At 46.9% G+C, this 25,303-nt stretch overlaps 1 protein-coding gene and 1 long non-coding RNA gene across 4 annotated transcripts in view; one reads left to right on the top strand and one right to left on the bottom strand.

Annotated features, from left to right (window-relative positions):
* KANK4 (KN motif and ankyrin repeat domains 4) overlaps window positions 1-25,303 on the bottom strand; it is a 69,974-nt gene that overhangs the window by 17,696 nt on the left and 26,975 nt on the right. Inside the window, exons 2-7 of one of the 3 annotated variants that reach the window (XM_070468058.1) lie at window positions 21,364-21,600; window positions 15,633-15,720; window positions 6,647-8,635; window positions 5,284-5,395; window positions 2,213-2,431; window positions 203-290 (exon numbers count right to left, since the gene is read on the bottom strand). In XM_070468058.1, coding sequence (XP_070324159.1) covers window positions 203-290; window positions 2,213-2,431; window positions 5,284-5,395; window positions 6,647-8,635; window positions 15,633-15,648 — 2,424 coding nt within the window. In that variant the 5' untranslated portion in view covers window positions 15,649-15,720; window positions 21,364-21,600. Of the gene's footprint in view, window positions 1-202; window positions 291-2,212; window positions 2,432-5,283; window positions 5,396-6,646; window positions 8,636-15,632; window positions 15,721-21,363; window positions 21,601-25,303 lie in introns of those variants that run through there. The other 2 variants (XM_070468060.1, XM_020885422.2) reach the window with 2 other exon arrangements.
* LOC139035223 (uncharacterized) lies at window positions 13,124-15,206 on the top strand. The gene is made up of 2 exons (XR_011487849.1): window positions 13,124-13,516; window positions 14,956-15,206. It is a non-coding gene; the product is annotated as an uncharacterized lncRNA (long non-coding RNA).

Genomic DNA, 25,303 nt, shown 5'->3' with positions numbered 1-25,303 from the left:
GTGCACATTCACGGATTCTACTTTCTCAACACAATCCATCACCTCGGGCAGCAGAGTTTGGGCAAGTGAGACAGCACACAGCAAAGAGGGATCCCAAGCACACCCACAAAGCTGTCTCAGTTGCAGGACCCAAGTCGCTCGAGTGGAACTAACAGTTTAAACAGTATGGAAAGCTTTACATGACGGTGACAAATCAGAGTACCAAGAGCTGGTCAGTGGTCGTCCCAGTTTCTGGCAGATGTTGGCTCAATGCCCGGCATGCATTAAGGAATTCTTCTGAGGGTTTATATCTAAAGAAAAAAATTAATTCATATATATATATATCAGTCTCCATCTTGATAAAAGTCCCCTACCTTGAATTTCACTCTCATTTTTTACTTCTCAGCAACTCAGACATCCAAACTAGGCAACTTCTCAGGGTCAGGGGCATTCCTCAGAAACACTGAGTGAACACAGCCTCCTGTCGGACAGGGCTGACTTCTGAACTCTTCTGAAGAATGAGCCAAGCATATTTCCCTTTGGATCCTGCTGTTTTCAGGGGACGAGGTCAGATCAGCAAAGCATTTTAGGGGGCCACGGGCCCCACTGTCATTCCTGACATGCTGGGAAAGGGAGGGTTATCTTCCTGAATTTGGAGCAAACATTTTCTGCCTGAGTGACTTGAAAAATCCAAAGGACCCACTCCACAGCAGCAAATTTCTTCAGGTTATTCTTCCATGAAGGATATAGTAAGCACTAATAGAGTCAATCAAGTGAAAATTGATAGCACCAGGGCTCTCTCAATGATACCCACTATTGCTGCACTGGCAAAGGGCAGGCTTAGCACTGAGAGGCCTAGGCTGGGAGTCAATGGCATTGGTCACCATGAAGCTCCACTTTCATCAAGTCCTTACAGCGCTGCTATGATGGAGCAGCCCTGTGGCCCTGCTGGACAGTCAGCTGCCGTTCACTCCCGTCTCTTCTTCAGCAACCAGGCTGGGGATGGTGATAATGACAATTAATGGTACTTACTACTCTCATTTCTCCCATTTACATGGAGTCTACTATGTGGCAGGCACTGCACTAGGCATGTTACATACTTTTTCTCAACTAGTCCTCAGACCAAATCTATCAGGTCGCTACTATCCACATTTTACAGAGGGGGAAACTGAGGCAACCACAGCTTAAGTACCTTGTCTAAAGTAACACTGTGGCAGATGTAGGATTTGAAGCAAGTATATCCAACTCCAAAGACAGTACTCTTGTCATCATGCCAAATGACCTCCCATCACTTTAAAAGTCCAGGTTATGTCAGCATGGCCAATGAGAGAGGCAGAAAAACACGCGGGAGAATTACGAAAGACCTAAATTGAGGGACTTCCCTGGTGATGCAATGGTTGAGAATCTGCCTTCCAATGCAAGGGACTCGGGTTTGATCCCTGGTTAGGGAACGAAGATCCCATAAGCCGTGGAGCAACTTATCCCATGCCATGTAACTACTGAGCCTGTGCACTCTAGAGCCTGCGCTCCACAACAGAAGAAGCCATAGCTAATCACAATTAGAGAAAATCCAATGCTACAATAAAGACCCAGAGCAGCCCAAAAGAAAGAACCAAAGTTGAAATACTCTGCTAGTTGTGTCACCTAACTTTTCTAAGCCTCTCTTTCTACATCTATAAAGTGGGTCTTCTAATAATTACTACCTTACAGATTGTTAAAAGGATTACATCAAGAAAATGCATGTCAAGTCCTTTACATTTTCAGTGCTAGAACCATGTTAACTTTATAGGCAGAGCTCTGTCTATGACAGTATAATCCATGAAGGCAGGAGTTAGATCTGTTTCATTCAACCAGTGCACAGTACCTGGCATAGACTTGAAACTCAAATAAATACTGGTGAATAGATGGAGAAAGTGAAAGTGAAAGTGTTAGTCGCTCAGTAGTGTCTGACTCTTTGCGACCCCATGGGCTGTAGCCTACCAGGCTCCTCCATCCATGGGATTTTCTGGGCAAGAATACTGGAGTGGGTTGCCATCTCCTTCTCCAGAAGATCTTCCCCACCCAGGGATCAAACCCAGGTCTCCCGCATTGTAGACAGACAATTTACCGTCTGAGCCACCAGGGAGATGGATAAACGAGTTAACAAATAAACAAATGACTGGATACAAAGGTGAATAAATATGCTTGCTCTTTCTCAAAGGATCATGTGCCCATCGGTCCCCATCTAACTTACCTCTCAGTCTTGGGATGGGGGAGCTCTTCGCCAGGCCCAGTTTCCTGGTCTGTGTCACGGGTGCCCTCAGGGGTGCCCTGGCCCACCCTACAGCTGAGGTGGGCATCCTTGCCCCGCCTGGGTTCTGGGCCATCACATTTCTTCTCAGCCTCGCTGTCAGACAAGTCTTCTGGGGAGCTGTCCTCACCACTGGTCTCCTCACTTGAGGTGGTCTCATAGCTGTGGAAGGAGACAGGGTCACTCATTCTGTGCTTCCTGCCCAGTGCTCATGCCAACACAGGTGAGAACTCGGTGGATTTTAGATAACACTGGCCTGCTCACTAACCTTGTCGTTTATTGTCTATATCTGCAGGCCTCAGCAAGGGGACTCCCAGGAAATTTACTGTCAGTGGAACCTGCTTTTAAGAGCTCTAACACTAGAGGCCATTTGGGGAGTAAAGGTAATTAAGCTTTTTGCAACAAACGTACAAATAGCCCATGGCCTAATTGGCCATGCATTCAGATGCAATCAGATGATTCAGACAAGCAATCCAAGGTTCTCATGAAAGTATTTGATTCTGGAATCCTAAGGTACTGTACAGAGAGGGAACCAGATCTAGGCAAACAGCCCCCATCCCTGCCCTGAATTCTCTGAATTGCCTCATATCTCTGGGTGATAGTGAACCCTCCCTTTAGACCCCTGTTCTAGCCTAGCTCACCCCTGGCAAGGGAAGAACCATCTGTGTCTACTCCTGGGCCACAGCTGGGAATCCAGAAACTAGCACCTGCCTTTCTCAGTTGCTATTTCATCCGCAGCTCGGAAGAGGAAAGGTGTGGGTGTAGGTCACTCGTGGCAATAATCCTTATGTTCAGTTACATGCAACTCTATTGAGGTGGTAGACCAGACACCATGGAGGAAAGTTCTGGAAGACTTATTGATCTCTCTGCTGATGGTCAACAAGAGACCTCTGATGGAGGATGCTCCAGATAAGAGGAAGACTTCAGATTCTTGGCCGGCTGGACACTTCCACAGAGATGAGGTGAGACCAATGCCATGCTTTCTACTGAATCCCCTCATGCTCTTTCTCTGAATAGTGGTCCCTATGTAAGGCCCCTATGCTGACTGGATTTGCAAACCAAACCTGCTCACTGGTATGGTCGCATTTTGTCTTGTTCAAACCCCAGATATTTCTTCCTCTACTGTGCTTGGAACAACCTTTTGTTTTTGTGATTAAGAAAGTGGGGGGACATATTAAATTTACCAAACAGTTCTTTATCTTAGAATTGCTTCCATGAAAACTCCAAAATCCCTGTCCTAACTGAGCTGAAACTCTAAGTAGGGGGTGGGAGAAAATAAACACATGAACAATGCATTCAGATAATCGTAAGAACAATGAATAAACTAGTAATGGGCCATGGGATACTGTGGTGGGAGGAAGAGCCACTTAATTTAGAGCAGAATTTTTTAACATTGGCTGCATGTTAGAGTCATCTGAGGGTACTTAAAATTTCCAATAGCTGTACTGCACCTGAGACTAATTAAACCAGAGTCTTCCATCTGGGAGGGGCTCAGGCATTGATATTTTTCAAGGCTCCCCCAGGGTTTACTAGATTCAGTCAAGGTTGAGAACCATCACACCAGAGTGACACGTACTGACAGTTATCTGCAAAAGGGTCACTTTTTTTTTTTAATATTCAATATCCTTGGATAAACCATAATGAAAAAGAATATTTTTAAAACAATGCATAAAAAAATTTAAATATATGTGTAAAAAAAAGAAAGGAGCACTTTAAATGGTGTGTGTGCTCAGTTGCTCAGGCATGTCCACCTCTTTGCGACCCCATGGACTATAGCCCACCAGGTATCTCTGTCCATGGGATTTTTCAAGCAAGAATACTGGAGTGGGTTGCCACTTCCTCCTCTGGAGGGAAAGGCAAATGCAAAGTCCCCAAGCTCAGCCTGACCCGGCTTGTTTGAGTGAAGAAAGGCCAGAGCCTGTGGAGGTGGACAAGGCATGCTATAGTCACAAGACAGACTTCCGGGTTTTAGTACAAAGCTGGCACTTTTGCAAGTATTTAAGCAGGGGAGAGGCAGGACCTGCTTTAGGCTTTGAGATTAGGCTGATCCTTTCTGGACACAAGCTGGTAAGAGAAAAAAGTGGTTTCTCCTGGGCCACAATATCTGACAGCTGCAGGAGTGGGAATAGCAACCCACCTATGACCCCATTTCATCTTTTCTGATGTTTCCCTCACAGAACCTGAAACAGTAGTGAGGACACCCTTGTCTGAATCTGGTGTCTTCCTTCTGGTCTGACCCAAATCAGCCAGGGTTCCAATCCCTTCTGGGCACTTCGCAGGCACATCCCTGGCTGGGCCCGGTGCCCCGGCTCTGGGCTTTCCTACCATCCTCTGCTTCTTTCTCAACTAGAGTTCAGCTCAGCCGGTCCAAGTTTTCTCTTTACTTTTGTTTCAACTCTGCCCAGGTCCAAACTGTGAGTTAAGGGCAAGGACCATGATTTATTTGACTTTTTTTATCCCTACCATCAAACACATCATTGGTATTTAATAAATGTTCGCTAAATGACTGACTGAGAAAGTATTCTAAATCCAGCGGTTTACTGTCTACCCTATATAAGGTCTGGTTCAAGTTCTGAGTCCACAGACATTGGTTGTTTTTCTTCATCCTAAAAAACGTCAGTTTGATTTGCCCTAAGTTAGTTAAAGGAAGGAAAAAATTAAAAGGATGAAATTTTAAATTCTACAAATTAAGGGTTTGTCGACGTAGTGTTGTGGTTCAGATTAAATGTCTTCCTTCAAGGGCTCATGTGTCCCCCAACTCCCAGAAAGTACTGAATCCTGGCCCCGGGAAACCAAAGCCAAGACATATTATGAGCACAGGATCCAACAGAACTACCACGTCTGGCAGGCAGCCAAACATATGCAAACCCGAGAGGGAGTTTTAAAGGGCCGTTGAGATTAATTCCCTTGAAGAAGAATGAAAACCAGATGCTTTCCCCTAGGAAAAGAGTGTTCAGGACAACAGTGGGAGAGGTGGTGTGCAGGGCAGTCTGGGCTTCACGAGTGATGCTTACCCACCGTTAACCCCAACAAACTGAAGGTTCTTTTTGGTCCCATTACCTCCTGCACGGAAGCCATAGTCTTTCTTTTTCATTATGGATTTAAGGCTGGTCGACGGGGAGATCTCTAGGCAGACACAACATCACAGGTTAGCACAATCTTGGGAATACCCCAAAGTGCAACAAAACTGTTGACCCTTGCTTTGAGGGGACACAGGCTGGAGGTGTGTGAAGGGGTAGAACGGGAACTAGACAATATAAAGCAAATATTCTGAGGGTCTTTGAGGAGCGCCAACCTTCTGGTCAATGCTAGTCAAATTGTTCCTGTTTATAAACCCTCTACATGTAGATGACAGAGAAGGGTTATTGGAGAATTGTTGAACCATGTGGTGTGGGTGCCACTGTTGTCCCTATCTCAGTCTGGGGAAATCTGAGGCTCAGATGTGCTGAATAAATGAAAGAACAGCAGCAGGACTTAGGCCTCCCAACCCCAGATCCAGCACCCACTTTTGCACCTCAGAGGCCCTTCCTGGCTCACAAGTCGGTTAATACTTGTGATGTGGGGCAGCCATGGAAAACACATGAGCTAGAGCACACATCTTATTTTGCTCTTCTCAAAGGTACAGGGGGCAATTCACAAGGGCTAAGACTAGAACTAGCACCGAAATAATGAGAAAGCCAATTTGTGCTCTGCGGCAGGAAGCAGACTAACACATTGCTGCCCGTTAAGCAAAGCAAAATATGGTTCCACTTAACAGGGAAGAGTGTGTGATCTGTTACAGGAAGAAGTGCTGCTCAGCCAAAGGGTCGACTTGCACATGCGAGTATGGAAGTCTCTCTTTCTCTGTCTCACACACACACACTGAAATTCAGTTAAATATTTCAGATCTCAACAGAATTTCTTCCAAAACAAGGCTACAAAAAACCTCTAATGTGCAAGAACTAGGGAGCACCGCAGGAATGCAAGAGCCCAAGACACAGTTAAGGAAGGCAGAGGTGTAAAGCACTCACAGCCAGGGCCAGGGCTGCCTGCACACAAGGCAAATGAGAACGAGGCACCCCTCTGGGCAGACACAGTGCTGCGGGCTTGGCAAGTGTGGGCTGAGTTTCAGCTCCCATTTACCCTCTGGCATCTTTGTGCCCTGCGCTATCTGAACAGCTGTACGTGGTGGCCCTGCAGTCAGTCCCAATGTTAGAGCAAGGACAAGAGGAGGGGTACCAAGCCTCCACTGTTACAGAGATCAGTTTTTATTCCACTGGGCTCCCGGATGTATTTAAATCTTTTAAAAAAACACATGCATGCAATTAAAACCCTTTTTCCCCTTTGACTCCTCAAGTAAAGGAGAAATGGCTCCCAGTCTTAGGCACCAGTATTTACCCATCGGTGGGGAGGAGGAGGGGCCGGGGGGCTCCTTCTGGGGTGGAGCCTGGGCCGAGTAGGCAGACAGAAGCAGGTTGAGGGAGCTCTGTAGCTGGCTCTGGATGCTGCTGAGCTTGGAAGCAGGCTGCTTGATGGCGCGGGCCAGCTCAGGGTACCCATGTTCCAGGCAGCTCCACTGCTCCTGCAGGAGTTCTTGGATCTTCTTAACGTACTGCCCAATAGTGGCATCGGTGGGGGAGCTTGGTGGCCTTCCAGGGCGCTCCTTCCCCGACAGCTCTGGACCAGCCTCCTCCCTCCCTGCTGGGGGAGCCTTTCTCTCGCCACTCCCTGGAGATCCTCCTACTCCCCTGCCCAGACCCTTAATTCCCACCGAAGGACCTCCTGCCTGCTCAGAACCTCCCTCTTCGATCCTGAGCTCAGTAGAGAGGCAGCTGTGTAAAGAAGGCATGAGGACTGTCTCAGATCCCTGTGGCAGTGATGGCTGGGGTGGTGACACAAGTCCTGCTGGGCTCCCATCCTCTCGTTTGTGACTTTCCCACCCCCACAGGAGGCCATTCCCCTCTCCCCTGGCTCCCCAGCTTTCAGAGCCCACGCTGCCCAGAAGGCTGACCCCAATGCTCTTGTCACACGACTGTCTGGTCAAGAGCTCCTGCAGAGGGTCAGTGTTGACCACAGCATCAGTCTGGCCCTGAGCATCTTTGGTGTTCCCACTGCTAAGCTTTTCTACCAGTTGAGCAACAGTGCACTCTAGCTCTTGAATCCTCTGCCCCCTCGCCTTGATTTCCTCTTCCTGCCGCTGGAGGGCAGCTCTGACCTGGGCCAGTTCCTCAGTTCTTCCAGACAGCTCGCCTTCAAGGTCCGAGATCTGCTGCTTCAGGCTGGAGATGCTGCCAGGATCCAGGGAGGCAAGGCCCAGGCTTTCCTCCGTGACGCGGATCCCGATGCTTCTCACGTCCACCTCTACAGGTGGTGGTGGTGGGATTTCGCTGATGTTGAGCTCGATTTCTTCCAGGGGGAGCTCATTTTCAGGCATGGGTGACGGCAGAGGTGGGGGGCTTGGTGTTGGAGAGCTAGGGGTTGTGACCACCACCTGGGCTTCTCTGCTTTTCTGTTGGTCTTCGGCATCCTCTAGAACTACAAGTGCATTCTGGGACGAGAAAGGTGGACTTGCATCCTCTAGAACTACAAGTGCATTCTGGGGCGAGAAAGGTGGACTCGGGAAAGAGAGGTGATTTGGAACCTCTTCTTCGCCTTCTGGAGGCTCAGGCCCCTCCCGGATCAGCTCCGGAATCCCTGGCACTAGGTCTCCAGACTCTCTGACTTCCCGTTGGGTTGCTGCTCGCGGCGTGGAGTTGGAAAAACCTGCAAATCCTTCCGCGGGCCCAAAGGCACCATCACAGACAACGCCTTCGCCCTGAAGTGGGGGGAGGGCGGGCGGGGTGGGGGGTCCTGAGTTTAGGCTTGGGTCCTCCGAGGCCCTGGTTTGCAGCAGCGTGGCCGGCATGCTGGATGCTCTCAGAAGCTGGGGCCGTCCACTCCCGGAGGTGAGCTCAGCCTCCCCGGGAGCAGCAGCAGCCTCCAGCTGTCTGGCCGTCTCCGTCAGCAGGGCCTTCCGGTGGTAGCTCACCTCACTGCCGCTGGCGGCTTGTGGGGCTTGGGGGTGATCCCCGAGGGACAGTGGCTGGGCTCGGGCCTCTGTCCCCAGCACTTTCCTCGACACCATGGGGGACCAGTTCGGGCGGGAAGGAATAGCATGAGGGCGAGCCCCGCTGTCGGGAAGGCTGAAGTTTCGGGGCAAAGTGCTGAACTTGGCCTGCTTGGCCCTTCTGTGGATAGGAATCCTTTTGATGGTGTTTCCCTTTTCGATGTCATCCACATACTTGAGGAAGTCCAGGTCCAGGTGGAAGCCATATGGGGTCTCCACGGAGTAGGGGTGGCTCTTTGGAGGGTCTTTCTCTTCATCCCCCTGAGAGGACTGGTCTTTGGCTGGGAGGCAGAAGGCATAAAAAAAGAAGCACAAAGTTAATAAGAAATGCAGGACGGTGAGACCTCATATGTGTGGTTTTGACTTAATGCTCTTGCATGAGTGTTCTCCTAAATGTTCCAGCCTCTGAATTATGCTGAATGTTCACGGACTTTTGGCTGTGCTGAGAAACCCTGTTATTAAATCAGTGTGGACTTAGTCACTGTCTGCAACGAAATAGGTGAAGGGAATAGTTTCCAATCTGCACTCTGTCATCTCAGCTATGACTGTGGAATCGGCCTGCAAATCAGAAAAATAAAATAGTCTCATACCATTTTTTTGTGGTTTGAGTCATGTAATTGCTGAATTGAAGTAGCCAGGAATTTGCCAAATCAGGGTACTAATTGGTAATTGTGAATATGGATGTTTTCGCAGGATGAGATACACAATTTTCTCAACATTAAAAAGGGAACCTTGCATTATTCAAATAGGTACTAGTAAATCTTGCTAAAGCCAGAGATATCACAGAGTCATGCCTCCTACATTATTTAAGCTTCCTCTGATGGCTGAGCCTCTAGGTATGTGAAGCTCAGGAGGAAAGGGAACATATAGTTACACTCAGCTTATACGCTCTTCACCAGAAAACTGCATGGTACTTAACAAACAAGTTTTACTTTCAAAAGCTTATGCCAGGTAAGGAAATATCACGTTTTTCACAAACTGGAAAAAAAAAAGTGGTGATGGAATATGGGACAATTAATGTAAAAAGAGACACTGGCAAACTTCCTCCAAGAGGTGTGGGACTCATGATTTTTCAGGGCAGCCCAAAGTATCAGGGAATAGCACAATGAAAAAGTTCTCTATCATACCAAAACACCACTGATCTTGACTCCAACAGAGGATGCTGAGAACAAGTCAGTTCTTTGATAATCTGGATCCATAGGGATTTGTCTCCAAGTAGCCTCTTCCTCGGGTTAAACAGTCTTTGTCCTTTTGATGTTCCTCATGTGACACCCCTTATTATCTCTGTGACATTCTGCTAAACATCCTCTGGAAATGCTGAGCTCAGGAGAGAACATTATTGAAGAGCACAGAGGCCAAGAATATGGACCCTGGAGCCTGGTCTATATCTCAGCTTTGTGACTTTGGGGAAATTACTTAGCCTCCCTACATCTAATCATCCGTAAGATGGCAATAATAATAGGGAAGATGAGATTGTGTGGACTGATTGATTAATACATATAACATGCTTAGAACAATGCCTATCACATGATAAACATTCAATACACACTCAATATTTTAGTTACTCTCTTTGTGGAATCCCAAATCATAGAGAACTGAAGCCCTCTAATGGAAGCTGATTTGCTGGGTACATAGGAGGGGATCCTCAAATTCTTTTGTATCTAATTGGTTGCTTGACTCTAAGAATGATCGGCCCTGGGGGCAAAATGACAAAATAGCAGTAATTCAGTTCACTTACCTCAACCACTAATTTATTGAGCACCTGTGTTGGTTGCTAAGATAGATCCTAAGGACACTAGAGATAAATCAGGTATAGCACTGCTCTCAAAAAAAGTATGGTCAAGTAGGAGAAACACCAACAAGTATGATGCAATGTGACAAGGATGGCAACAGATACATGCTCAAGGGTCAGTCTTCCTTCCTGACTTATTTTCCAAGTTTCTGCAGAACAACTTTCTTGGACTTAGAGGTTAATTCTGCCTTGGTTGGAGAGAGATGACTTCACAAGAGTGAAGCCATGTAATTGGGTATTAAATGAATAAACAGCAATTAGCCAGGAGAATAAGACAGTGAAGGACATTGTGGTTGTATATTTCCAAGATGGCCATTATCAATTCCTACCTTCTCTAGGCAGGCAAGGGAATCCCATATAAAGACGTGGCATCTATTTCTTCACCCTTTTGAATCTCAGCTGGCCTGTGAGTGTTTTGACCAAAAGAAAATGGCAGAAATGACACTGAGAGAATCCCAAGGCTAGCTCATAAGAAGCCTCTTAAGTGTCATGTGGGTCTCTTAGGATGCACACTCAGTGGGAAGCCAGATGCCACATAAAGGGACCCAGCATCCCTGAGACTGCCATGCTGTGAGGAAGCCCAAGTAGCCCCATAGAGAGTTCATGTGGAGAGAAGAGAGATGCCTAGCCAGCCTGAGCTGTTCCAGACATTCTAGCTCAGGTGCCAGTATAAGTAAAAGAACTTCCAGATGACTCCAGCCTCAGCCCTCATCTGACTTCATTGATAGGAGGGACTCCAAGTGAGAACCATTCAGTTGAGCTTGTGTTAATAATGCATGATTATTTTACTCCACTGAACTTGGGGATGATTAGTTATGCAGCAATAGATAGCCAGGACAGATCAGATATATGTCAGAAAATGAGCAAATGCATTGAGGTGTAAAAAGTGAAAGAAAGTGAAGTCGCTCAGTTGTGTCCAACTCTTTGCAACCCCATGGACTATAGCCTACCAGGCTCCTCCATCCATGGGATTTTCCAGGCAAGAATACTACAGTAGGTTGCCATTTCCTTCTCCAGGGGATCTTCCCAACCCAGGGATCAAACCCGGGTCTCCTGAATTGCAGGCAAATGCTTTATCTTCTGAGCCACAAGGGAAGCCCCTTGTGTGAAAATCCACGGTAATTCAGGGTTCTGTAATTGCAGTCATATGGATGGAACTTAAAATGTGGAAGAGAAGGGTGAAGAGTAGGAAAAGACAAAATTGGAAGGTCAGCAAGACCCAGATCAAGGAGCCACTTGCATGCTTGCCACCAAGCTTTGACTTTACTCTCTAGGCATTGGGAGCCATCAAAGAGTTTTACACAAGGGAGTGACTTGATCAAATGTGACTTCACAGTGATCATTCTCACAGAGGATTAGAAGATGGACAAACCAGAACCCCAAGGACCAGTTGGGAGACTGCTGAAATGATCCAGGTGAAACAAGCTAAGGGAATGGAGAGAAGGGGCAGGTTCAAGAAGAGATGCATGTGATGGCATTACCTGGGGCACATAGGACTGCTTTTTCCTTAAAGGTGATGACATATTAGGGCTGAGCTCTTCCCACTTGCCTGTGTGATCTATCCTTCTGGCCAGTGTCACATGCTTGGGGCACAGGAACTGTGCTTATGGAAATACAATTATCTCCAAAGAACTAAAGAAGTCAAGTAGACACATGAAGTCTGAACCCTTGAACACTGACACAGTTGACCCTACCAGCCTCAATGCTAAGTAAAATCTCAGGGCCTGTGGGTGATTAAGTCACAACAGGGAACAGAACAAGCATTGGTGCTGATCTACAGGGTTGGGTCCAAGTTGGGTTCCAGAGCTTCTGTGCAAATACCTGGACTCCAGGCAGAAAAGGAGTAAACAGTCCTCCAATATCCAAAAAATTCCAACTAAGTTCCCATTCACCCACATATATATATTTTTTTTTTTTTTACCAACCTGCTTTTCCTCAAAGAGGCACACTGGTATCTCAATAAATGACAGCAACTGTTCTCTGTTAGTTCACCAGCTGCACTCCGCTGTACTCTGAAGCCTACTGGTCAACTTAGCAGCCTCCTGGACTTCAGGGACAAGCCAAATCAGAGAGGAGGTATTTGTCTAAAGTTAAACAGGGAGCAGATTTATGACCCAGAAGGCAAAGAACACTACAAAGGAGAGACTGCATTATTTATCTGCTTATTGCCTCAATTCGGTAGAAATGCAGTGATTTGCCTATCAGCCTCCGGGAGCAGGGCCAGAGCACAAATACAAAAAAGGCATCAAATGAGAGACAGCAGATTCAAAGGGGAAGTATTCCACAAGCGAGATTGAGGTGAACCAAAGATGTCTGTAAGAGTGTTACCCCGATGATGGCTTTAATAGGTGCTTCCCAAGGTAGGGGTATATTTCTCTTTCTGTCCCTTTCACACACACACACACACACACACACACACATGCGCACATTGCACCGCTGTGCTTGCCACCTACCACTCTGTGCTCCTTCTCTTTCTCCCAGTGCAAGAGGAATGTTGGACCTTGAATGAAGGATCTTGATCTGATATACTGGGAGATCTGTGTTCACATTAAGTTCTGCCCCTTTTAATTCTACCTGGTGATAGGTATGCAGGAGCTCAGAATTCCAGGCATTGGGCCAGGGCAAGAATTAATTAGGAGAGCTGTCTTCTTGAAATGAACTTCAGATCAGACACACCAACACATAGCCAAACTGGCTGGAGTTGAATCCTGCCTCTGTCATCTCCTACCTCTGTGATTCTGGGCAAATTACTTAAATTCCCTATGCTTCAATCTCTCCATTTGTAACACAGCAATAACGATACCTAACTCAAAGAGTTGTTGTGATTGTAGGCACTGATGCAGCAGAGAACATGACACAGGGACTCAACAAAGGGGCCAAAAAACGAGGATGCTCTGGTTCCGAATGGGGCAGCGGGTATTCACTGAGCCTGAGCTCTCTCTTGGAGTATTTAACTCTGTGTTAGGATGACAGCCTCAGGAGGGAGTGAGAGTCCAAGAAACCAACTCTGAAGAAACTGGGAAAATGAGTCAGGGGAGAAGGAGAAAGTAGGATATATGAGGCTCCAGTATTCTTGCCTGGAGAATTCCATGGACAGAGGAGCAGGGTGGACTCCAGTCCATGGGGTTGCAAAAGAGTCGGACACTACTGAGCACCTAAATGGCAACAAATATGAGGCTCAGAGCCACCTAGAATTCTCTAGAGTCTTGGTCTGAAAGCCCCCAGATCACCAGACCTTGAAAAGGAACCTGCAGACGCAGTCATGAGCGGAAGTTAAACACAGACGCGAGAACAGAGATTAGAAACAGACAAGGAAAGGAGGGAGGTGCCACAGTCATTGCCCTGAGGGACAAAGTGAAGCGCAGCGCAGGTAAGTGAATCCATTAGAGGCATTTAAAATGATGCGGAATCCACAAGTCAGTTCTATACATCTGAGTCTCTTTTTCTGTGTGGACTCTGGGAGAAGGCGAAGGTGGGATGTTTCAAGAGAACAGCATTGAAACATGTATATTATCTAGGGAGAAACAGATCACCAGCGCAGGTTGGGTGCATGAGACAAGTGCTCGGGCCTGGTGCACTGGGAAGACCCAGAGGGATCGGGTGGAGAGGGAGGTGGGAGGGGGGACCGGGATGGGGAATACATGTAAATCCATGGCTAATTCATTTCAATGTATGACAAAAACTACTGTAATGATGTAAAGTAATTAGCCTCCAACTAATAAAAATAAATGGAAAAAAAAATAAAAAATAAAATAAAATAAAAAAATAAAAAATAAAAAAAAAGAAAATAAAGCAGAAAACTCCAAAGACCAGGCTACTGGGAAAATGTAGTATCACTTTTAACAGCTGTTTAATAAAAAAAAAAAAAAAAACTTATTTTGAAAGGAAAAATAAATAAATAAATAAAATGATGCGGAAAAGTCCAAAAGCCTATACTCAGTTTCTGAAGGAAATGGGAAAAACAGAAATAAGAGAGAAAATGGCCAAAACTACAACCGGAAAGAAGAGGAATTAAACAAGCCTCCTCAAAAGGCCAAGACAGCGGAAACTCTTTTCCCTCTCCTGCCTTTATTTTGTGAGATGTGTGGGCCTGAAGGGAGGGCCGCCTTTCTCAGCTGGTTGTGGGTGATCACGTGGCAAGCAGCTGTGCCGAGGATGCTGAGCAGGGACAAATGAGGCAAGCAGAAATGACAGGCCCCCGGGGCATTAAGGGAATTAGCTGGTGTTCTGTGGGACCACTTCCAGGGATGCACTGAAAAGGCAGCTCTCTGGGGAGAGAGGCAGACTTTTGAAATAGATGGTAACTGCATTTGGAAAGGAGGGTATGGAGGGGCTGGAGCTGCTGTCCAGAATTTAAGCCCTGCAGGGCCATCTAGGCTCTCCTGTTTCCTGTCACTCAGTGATTTGGGAAAAAACACTTCATTAGAAGTCAGGGGATCAGGGTCTAGTCCATGACATTTGGCAAATTTCCTAGAGAGGGGAAAGGAGGAACACTCCTTGAGACATTTGTTGGGCTAGATAGTGATTACTCAACAACCTTACATGCACTATCTCATTCAGTCCTTTCCCATCCCTGTGAAGTAGATATTCGGATCTGCTTATAGATGAGGTGCAGCAGACTATTAACAAAAATGGCCACAATTATAACCCACCCCGTGTACTTCCCTCCCACACTGATCCTAGCTTGGCTTTGGGACTTGCTTTGGCCAGTGGGTCAACAGCAAATGTGACACATGCAGAGACTTGAAAGTTGCTTGCACACAGGAGTTTGTCTATTCTTACGGTGCTTGGGAACCCTTCTGTCAACAGGTGAACATACCTCAGCCAGCCTGCTGGACAACAAAAGAGACACGGCCAAATCATCACCAATGCCCCAGGTGATGTGGAGTCAACCACCAGACATGTGAGTGTGGCCATCCTAAACCGTCAGGACAAGTCGCCCAGAAGACCACAGACACATAAACAAGTCCAACAGCGATCAGTCACGTTGGCCCAGCTCAGAACAAAGGCTCAGCCAACCCACAGACTCTTTTGAGAAATAATAAATACCTTTAAGTTGGTATTTTTTTTTTTTTTGAGTGTTTTGTTATGCGTCAAAGCTAACTGACACATGAAGGAAGTGAGGCTCAGAGAAGTGAAATGCCTTGGAGGATCACTCAGGTAGGAATGTTGGCTCTTTTACCATATCATGCCACGTCTCTAAAATGAAGTTCATGAGGGAGGTCATCCTGCTCCCTTCTTGGTGCCAAGAAAGGATGAGAAACACTCCAAAAATTACACAAGTCCAATATAAACATGAGGCTTCATTTTCATTCCCTACCACCTTCTCTTGTTCATGCCTGAAATACATGGTTTGGGTTTCCCAGCACCGCCTATATGGGGAAGGTCTCCCATGTTTCCCCCAAGGCGTCCAGGATTTACGGTAATAATCTCTTTCCAACCCAATTGCTCACTGTAGACCAGGGACTACAAAGGAGCCTGCCTACCATCCGTCTTCTCCATCTTAGGGATTGTTGACCACCAGTCTCTCAGGTACTCTTCATCCAATAAGTCTGTACAATTCGTTGGAGAGTTCTGAAAGGAAGAAGGAAGGAAAAGTGGAGAATCTCATTACAGTTAGAATAAGTGTAGAGGACCCCTCCTCACCTTTGTCCCAGGGTGCCCGTGAGCTCTTAGCCCTGAAGGAGGGAGATTAAAAGCCTCTACACAATACCTAGAGTCCAATCTTGGGTGTGTCTTCCTGGGATGTTAGCAGTGGTTGACACCAAAGGAAGTCTCTGGTCCGACTCCCTCACTGGGCAGATGAGGGAACTGAGGCTTAGAAGTTAGTTGTTCTGTGCAACACCTCTCAGCATATTAGTGAAGAAACTGGGCCCAGGGCTCCAACAAACAGCTAGGTATGCTTTCCACAATATCAGGAGCTGATACCTACTCACTTCCATCACAGAGAACGAATTCTAAACCATTTTGTGGAAAAGTTAGAACCAGAGAAGCTTCAAATGATCTGTGACATCCCAATCAGACTCAAGACAAAGATGAACTAACTAGAAGGACTGACAAGGAGCTGATAGTTCAGCGTGATTTCTAACCATGGGCAGAACAAGGAGGGGTTCATTCGAACTAGGTGGCCAGAAGACATCGGTGACTAGAAAGCAGAATACTCTCCTGACTCTGAATTAGAGTCCCTTGAGGTTTGATCATAAATTCTCCCCAAAGTTTCAATCCTTTTCCAGAACTATTTCTTCAAATGGTAAACAACCTGGCTCCTGCCCCCAATATAATAAATCACCCAGGAAACTGACTTTTTATGATTCTAACTCCACACACATCAGAATAATAAATAATCTGTGACACCTCAGCAGTGGAAACAGGATTGTTTTAGGAATTCCAATGTGCTTGACCACAACCTCTGGATCAGAAAAATGTACCAGGGATGAGGGAAAGGCTGGGGGGAATTGGAAGTGAGAGAAGGATGACGGCAAGCCCCCAGCAACCTGGCATAAAAAATGGGGAACAAACAAGCAAACTGGGGAAGAAGGCTGGGAAATATGAGACCTGCCAAATTAAAGGAAGTCTGAAGTCTGCCTGATGGAAAGTTTGGTGTACACTCTCTCTGTAAGCGAGGCTACGGTCTCCAAAGCCATCACCCGCTCCTGTCTTGGTTTTCCCATAACCACAGTCCACTCAGCAGCCAGAGGGCCTCTGCCACTGCCGAGTGATGGAGCCTGGAAGGGCAGGCAGGGCTTCTGTAGGCAGAGACACTCCTTACAGAATGATCACAGAAACTAAGTCACTTACCTTGTGGCAACAAGTACTTGAACTGGGGGGCAGCATGGAGCTGGAGTAGAGAAATTAGGGAGAAGAAAGATAAATGCGGATTTATATATGTGGACTATATTTGGTCCTGGAGGCTTAGAGTGGGCACTAAGCAGGCAGACAATGGAAAGTCATGGAAGGTCCTAGGCAGGGCTGAGGGAGGACCACCCTTGCTAGAAAGAGGAAGTTCTGAAACCACCTACGTGTCCGTTAACAGATGAAGGAGTAAAGAAGATGTGGTGTGTGTGTGTGTGTGTGTGTGTACAGGTGTATACACACAGAGTGGAATATTACTTTAGCCATAAATAGAAGGAAATCTTACCATTTGTGATAACACAAACATGTACTGTATTTGTCTTTGACTTAGTCCACTGACCATAATGCCCTCAGGTACATCTGAGGACAAATACTGTATGGTATCACTTACATGTGAAACTTCATTTAAAAAAAAAAGAATTCATAGACACAGAGAATAGATTGGTGGTTGTCAGAAGCAGGGGCTGGGTGGGTGAGGGGTAGGCAAAATGGGTAAAGGGGCTCCAAAGATACAAACTTCCAGTTCTAAGATAAATAAGACCTGGGGGTATAATGTATAGCATAGTGACTATAGTCAACAACACTGTATTATATTTTTTTGAAAGTTGCTAAGAGAGTAGATCTTAAAAGTTCTTATCACACACAAAAAAAACTAGGTGACATAATGATGCTAACTAAACTTACTGTGGTGGTCATTTCATGACGTATACAAATATCAAATCATTATGCTGGACACCGTATTAGATGTCAATTATACAACTACACAGGGTTAGATGTCAATTATAATTCAATTGAAAAAAGAAAGAGAAGGTTCCTGGGCAGAGGACACTGCTGCCCATCTCCATGCCCCAGCTCTGCAGTCCACAGCCCGTGAAGGGGACTCCCAGATGCAGTGAGGCGGGGTGGGGCACAAGAGGCCCAGCAGCTTCCAGGTGAAAAGTGTGGAGGAAAGGGGTGGGGACAAAACCCTATACCTGGCCCCTTCATCATTACAGCCTCTTCTCTCCCTCTCTATCCCTCTTCCTCCCACCTCATAACATTACTGAGTAACAGGCAGAGCTCAGAGCACTTGGCATACTCGAACTACCTCATGCAAGCCTCACCATAACCCAAGAGGGTTACTATTGTCCCCATTTTCCAGATAAGGAGACTGAGGCTATCTACAGCCATACAACCCTGAATGCGCCCGATCTCGTCTGATCTCAGAGGCTAAGCAGGGTCAGTCCCGGTTAGTACTTGGATGGGAGACTGAGGCTGAGAGAGTTTAAAGGGCTGCCCCAAGTTACATAACAAGCCAGTGTTCGTGTAGGATTTGCTCTTAAGTCAAGTCAACTCTAAGTCTGTGCTGGGAACGAAAGTGATTTGTAAACATTTGTCCACTAATGTAAGCAAGCCTGATGACTGATCCCTAGCTCTTTTTTGTGAGGGAAAAAGTTCCTGACTCTGCTTCTTTGCTTCTCCCTCCAGTGCAGATGATGCATCTTCTGGGCAGGCACAAGGAGGACGGCTCCCTTTGTAAGTCCTTCTGGCCAAGTGCGATCTGCTTCTCTGAGGCTGGACACCAAGTAAGAAAGCTCCTCCTAAGAAAGAGGGTGCAGGTGAACCTCCAGCTGCAGAAACTCACCCTCACCTCAAGGAGCTCAGTCACACCCACTGCCCTTGGTTAGAGCTACAATTCAGTCCTTCATATACCAGATCATAGAGCTTCAAATAACTTTGCAGCACACTTGGGGTCAAATTTCATTTAAAAAAAAGAACTCTATAGAGACCTCTAATCATTCCCTTAGACTTGAATTTTGTTAAAATTAGTCATTCCAAGGCAAGAGAAATTAAATGGAGCTGATACCCCAATTCTCTGAAGAAAAGGGCCAAGCCCTTTCACTCTAAAGCTCTAAAGAAAAGGGGGGACAGTCATGTCTACATCATGCCACTTTCAGCCCCACCCACCCCAGCCTTCTCCCCTTTGGCCCAGGGTCCTTACGGTGAACATCTCAGAATTTAGCTAAGGGAGTTTTCTTCAAGTGAGTGGATGTTTGATGTGGTTAGGGGAGTGGAATCAAAAACTAAATGCTGTATCAACACACGCTACTTTGTTTGCAAAACAACAGAATATGAAAAATAGCTTTGTTGGACAGAATTTCCCTTTAAAATGGAATTTTGCAACCTCCTGGAGCATTTAATATTTTGACATAGAAGCAATTTATTACATGTTCTGTTAAACTGCCTGCCCAGTGTTCGAACCTTGTAATACCTAGTGGTGTTATGTAATTTTTCATTTGTTTATGGCCTATGCCAGAATCGAGTATGCCCAGTTAGCTCCCAACCTCTCTCACAAGCTCATCATATTCTAGATGTTTTAAGTATATACAACTTTATCTTTTTCTAGTTTTTATCCCCTATTAGGTTTGTGAAGGTCAGAACTCCTACACAATTCATTTCTGTAGACACTCCCCACCCTCTCCATCCTAACATGTGGCAGATCATCTCCAAGTTACAGATAAGGAACAAAGACACAAAAAAGCTATGCAGCCAATCCAAATTTATCCAGTTAATTAGGGGCAGGACTGCATTAGTCCACCCTGCCTCTCAAAGTCAATGTGCAGTGAAGAGATGAGGACTGAAGCTTTCGGCTCAAAATCGACCAAAGAGGCAGTCACTGGCAGATGGCAGTGATGGCCCACGTGTAACTACCAGGCCACGCTAGAAACATTTCCAGCACGGCCCGTGCCAGGAGCATGGATTTCCTTGGGTCAGCCCAACTCCCTCCGTATATCCAACTCCCCAGTATATCCCCACACCCTCTCCCTCCACATTGATTCTTTTTAATGATACCATTTTTAACCCCAAATCCAAATACAAAGAAACCTTCCTCTATTTAGCCCTGAAACTGAAACCTAGCTCTGTACTTGTGTTCCTTTCAAACGTCTCTTTATTCTGCAATAATAAAAATGCCATATTTCATCCCAGAACAGGCTGTATGCCAAAATAAATAGCACCTTGGATTTCCTTAAAAAGAAAACTTGGCTCAAAGCACAGTCTTATTGCCATGAGAATTCTTGGAGAATTCAACCTAACAAAGTCAAATATTTAGCAAGGTAGTGCACCAACAGCGATCTGTCAATCCCTGCACGACCTCTTGCAGAGACAAAAATGCTCTTTCCAAAAGAGGAAAAAATATTACTGATACCTGGTACCAATCTCCCCAAATGATTAGAGCTTCCCGCTTCCCCGCTCCAGGGCCCCACGCCTCCAAGTGGAAATGTCCCCTGTGCTAAGAATCCGGAGGCATCTGATAGAGCTGCTTAAGAGGGCTAAAGCACAGGCACCCGGGGAGTGAGACACACTCCTGGAAAAGCTTCCACCAACCGAGTTCTCCAGCGGGCTCGCTTCCCACCAACCCAGGAAACAAAGAGATAACTCACGCTCAATAAATAACACATTAACACAATCCCATTAACTCCATTCCCACATTTTTCTGCACGTGTCTGTCATTTTTGCCTGCATTGCAGCAGCTGAATCTGGAGCTTCATGAAGAAGAGAAAACAGTCAGGAGGGAAGTAGTGACCACAGTACCTTCCCTTGGCATCCTCCCCCCACCCCAGCCTGGAGCCAGAGAAGTCACTTCCTCCCCGGGGCTCTGCTGCTGGACCGGAGCTGATTGCTCCTGAGCTCAGCACGGCAGCACTGGTTCCCTAGCTGTTAAAGATTTGGTCAGGTGATCTGTGACCTTGCTGGAAAAGCAAACACTGACTTCATTTTGGCTCTCAGGAAGAGGGGACTGGGGTCAGAAAGGAATTTGATGCTCAATAAGCTGATACTAGATCTTGCAGAAAGAGGAAAAAGCACAGATCATTCGATTAGAAAGTTTGTTCTCAGAGCTGCTAGCAGTTTAGAGGGATGCATCTAAAGATCCTGAAATGGTACACACCTTTCTCCCTGTACTCTCCCAGAGCTAGGCGCTCCACTGGGACAGGGGTCATAATTAATTATGCTTTTCCTCCTCCCTTCCTCCAGCTGAGTGGCTCATTAATAAAATTGTTCCTAATGAGAGCACAGCATCCTAAAGAGCTGAAACCCTCCAGTGGTGCATCTCTTTCTTCCAATCTCTGTCTTAGAAACTTCCTCCCCCGCCCACCCACCTCCTAGATCCCACAGCGGAGCAAGGCTTCTGTGAGCAATCCCCAGACTGCTCACTGCCCCCATCAATCAGCGACTGGAAGTCTATAGGGCAGAGCTGGAAGAAACAATGATCAGTGAGTTCCTGGGGCCAGACAGGCAGCCCCCGCTCCCTGCCGCTCTACGAATCTGATGCCCCAGCACCGATACGCACCCAATTCTGGCAGAAAGAGAAAGGCAAGGAAGTACCTTCTTTAAGGATCCAGCTCCAGGCAGGGCTTCCAACTGTAGCGCGGACCAGTGACTTCAGAGGGGCGGGTGCAGGAGCCAGGGAGACGGCAGCTGTGCAAGAGCAAGGTCTCAGGGTGTCCCAGGCAGGCGGCGTGAAGAGGCTCGGCCAGCCCACTGCAGCCGCAGCTCTCTGGAGCTGAGGCAGGTGTGAGGCGCAGGCACAGACGCTCTGCAAAGCTAGCACCACCACTGGACCTGGAGGGGATACAGGGGGTGGGTGCAGTCCAAACGGGGCCAGGAAAGCGTCTGGGCTCCCGTATACAGTCTCAGCAAAAGGATTGGAGGACCTTATCCCCTTGACCTTCAGTGGCTCTAGCCAAAGGAGGCTGTCCTTGGAAATAAAGCCCCGTCAGGAAGACATGTCAAAGCAGCTCTGACCTTTGCAGACACTGCCTGTCAAGATGTGTTCTCAGAGGCCAGGGCAGATTCCTGTCTAACTGACACTGAAATTGATGCCAGAGCTGAGTGTCACCCTGAAGTGCTGACTGCATCCAGCCCAGGACACTGGGAAAGCATTTCACCTCCAGCTTAAAGCAGCCGGGCAGGGCTGAGCGACCCCACTGGACAGGTAAAGAAAGTGAGAGACCGTGACTTCCCTTGGCTCACCCACGAGTGAATCTGGATTAAAATGAAGATTCCTGGGATAGATTTCTGTGTTTTTCCCACTTCACTGGATCACACTTCTTACTTTCCTTGCAAGACTTTAGAGCATCTTGCTCAAAACAGAGGTTAACAAACTTACTGAAGGGCATGGGATGATGTGATGCATGAGGCTAGGAAATGCCAACATTCAGTTGTTTCAACTGTTAAAAGTATTTAACTAGCATGCAGACCAAACCATCAAAACTTAAAAATAAATCAGAAATACACTTTGCCGTTATACGAAAAAATATACAGAGGTGCAAACTGTCTCTCTGATAGCTTTTAAATGACCATCAACCATCCCCTCAGAACTGGCTACAGAATGGCTAGAGGCATAAGACATTTCACCAGGAAGCTGAGTTAAAAAGAGCTCTCCATTCCCCAGGGCCCATGACTTTCTAGCCACCCACTCTGCCTCTCTGCTTTCTCTATGTGACAGAGGTAAGCCCTCCCATTTCCTCTCCCAAGATAAATTCTTCCTTATTCAAGACAAAATGGTGAGAGGCTTACTCGCAGAACTGAGCCTTTCTTGAAGCAACCAACATTCTTCAGGGAACACTGGCCAGTTCCCATCTGTCCCCTCCAGCTCTCTGCAGCATCCCCCTCGCCCCCCCAAGTGCTGTAGCCAGCCTTCCTCTTCCCACTGCTCCTGTCGGCCCTCAACTGCAGCAGTTGTCACCTGAATTCTAATTGCTGCCTCTGTGTCTGTCTCCCAGACCAGCATCATGAGCTCAACATTCCATAAAGGTTGTCAAACTGAACTTATCCACGATACCAATGGCTATAAACACAGGTGACCTCTTCAGATACTCCCTGAGGTACCAAGAAAGTGCCTCTCCTTTCCAACAGGTGCCAGGCCTCTCATCAGACTGGAAAAAAAAAAAAAAAACTCAGCAGAATGAGGGATGAAAATATTAGTCCCTAGCAGTGCCACAGACCAGCTTGGCTCAGGTGCCAGGACAGCAGAGTCACAGGAAAGTACACACACGCACACACGTGCACTTCGAACCAAGGCTCCCTCCCTCCTCCAGATCTCCTCCTGAAGACAGGTAGCACTGTCAGCTCTCTGAGCTCCACACGAGGTACTAGTTCAGGCATGGTGCTGACTGCCTATGTCTCTAAGAGGAGAGGAGATTCTTCTGTCTTTTCTGTCTTTTGCCCTTACCTAGTACACACAATTTACTCCACGGCCAAGCACAGAGGTGAGCAGAAACAGGAATCTTATCCCCACCTTCCAGATGAGAAAACAAAGTTGGTTCCCACGGTTACAAAGCTAAGAAAAAGCAAAGACTCAATTCAAACCCAGATGTTCTGTCTTCCACTCTAATACTCTTTCCTCTAAACCACACAGCCTGAACTGGGCATGCAGGTGAATTCAGGAGACACAGGACTCCAGGATGTAAGTTTCAGTGCTACTGCTCTCAAGGCAGAAGGTGATCTCACATTTAGGGAAGTTCTTCATGGGAAAAGCCAGCAACTTTGGAGAGGAAATCTGAGCTTCCTCTCCATCGCCTCTGGCCTTTACCATGTTGGGATACTGGCATGTTTCTACCCCTACACCTCATTCAGACACATATCTTAAGACTAGTAGCCAATTTCATGTTACCACCAAGCTACCCAGAAAATTCCCCTGGACCAGACACAGTTATCCAAGAAAACCTTTCCATCAGGAATCATTTGTCTGGGGGGAGGTTTGACTCCTTTTGCAATTTAGAAAGCTCCAAATTCTATGTCCCAGGTCCCTTTTGCTCCATGATGAAGAAAAGGTAGGCATCTAAGTCAGACAAGATGGCACCAGGCAAGCGGGAAAAGAGGTGGAACTATCTGAAGAATGTGCCTTTTATCTAAGCGGTTCCTTAGGCTTTTGCACTTTGCCCAGAGAGGTCAGCTATTTGGCAGTCTGTGCGATTACACGGGGCTGGGGAGCAGCGCACTGCTTAGGGACACGTGCTCCTGAAACAGCCTCAGAGCAGAGTGGTTACAGCCACTCTGACGGAACACAATTTCATTGGACGCAGAAAGAGATCACCCGTGGGAGATCGGTGGGTGTAGCAGTCCAGTGGGAATGAGCTGTTCAAATGACTGACCCTTTAAGGCAGATGAAAATTTCCCAGGGAGGAAACAGGGCCAGTTGCAGGGAGTGAGGAGGCTGCTGTAAACAATGCTCCTTGGGAAAAAAGAAAGGCATCAGGGTCCCAGGGAAAAGACTTCTACTCCTCATCCCTCCCCTCACTGAGACCCTTCCAGAATGCTCTTAGTCTCTGACTCAAACACACTGTAAAATCGAGACACCAGTAGACAAATGAGGAAGGGGCACAAGCAACCAATTCAGAAAAGAAGAAATACCAGTGTTTACTATTAGAAAAATGTTTAACCACATGAATTAATCATCAAAAAGATGCCAGAGAAACATCAGAACGGCATACTATTTATCTACCCTACACTGTGCCGGGCACCCTAGGTCCATCTCGAAACCGGCCAGTTTAACTCCCACAATGACCCCATACAGTAGTACTGATTATTTCCATTATTTGAGGACAAAGCTGAGGCTTCGAGCAGTTGCCCAGATACTGAGACCATCAGCGCCGAGATTCGAACCCAGGTATCATTTTGCTTTTAACCACAGTATGACGCAGACTCTCACACAAGTTAGAAAAACAAGCTTGTTTTAAAGAGAGGTCCTTAGTGTTGAGAAGAGCGTGATCCTCCCCTCCCCAGAAGATGGCAGCGGCAGCCCACGTAGGGTCAGCCTCTCCCAGCCCCGGCGTGTGGGCGCAACTGCGCAGGCTTAGTCTGCGCATGCGCACAAGCAACTGCAAAGTCAAATACAACAAAATGAAACCGTGAAGTAAGGAGATGAAAACGGTCCCACTGACCAGCGATTTCTTTTGTTGGTCTAAAAAAGTCATCACTATTATGACGTATTCTTGGAAAACAATAAATTACTGGGGTGGGGGGAAAGTGGGAAATCACCATCATCCCCTCATCTTGATACAACCCGTTTCCTGTCCATCTATTTTGCATATCTTAACATAATTGAAGAGCAATTTCTGTGGTGGCTACAAGTCTGGACACTAAGTCAAGAAGTCATGGCTAGAATCCCAGCTCTGCTAATGACTGTGCAATCTTGGACAAATTACTTAAACTCTTCCCTGGAGTGTGTCTTCCTTGGAGAAGGAAATGGCAACCCACTCCAGTATTCTTGCCTGGAGAATCCCATGGACACAGGAGCCTGGCAGGCTACTGTCCATGGGGT

This window comes from Odocoileus virginianus, chromosome 5 (genome assembly GCF_023699985.2).
Source record: "Odocoileus virginianus isolate 20LAN1187 ecotype Illinois chromosome 5, Ovbor_1.2, whole genome shotgun sequence".
Classification (NCBI taxonomy): domain Eukaryota; kingdom Metazoa; phylum Chordata; class Mammalia; order Artiodactyla; family Cervidae; genus Odocoileus; species Odocoileus virginianus.
Note: the sequence above shows the minus strand (reverse complement) of the source record. Positions and strands in the feature narration are given on the sequence as shown.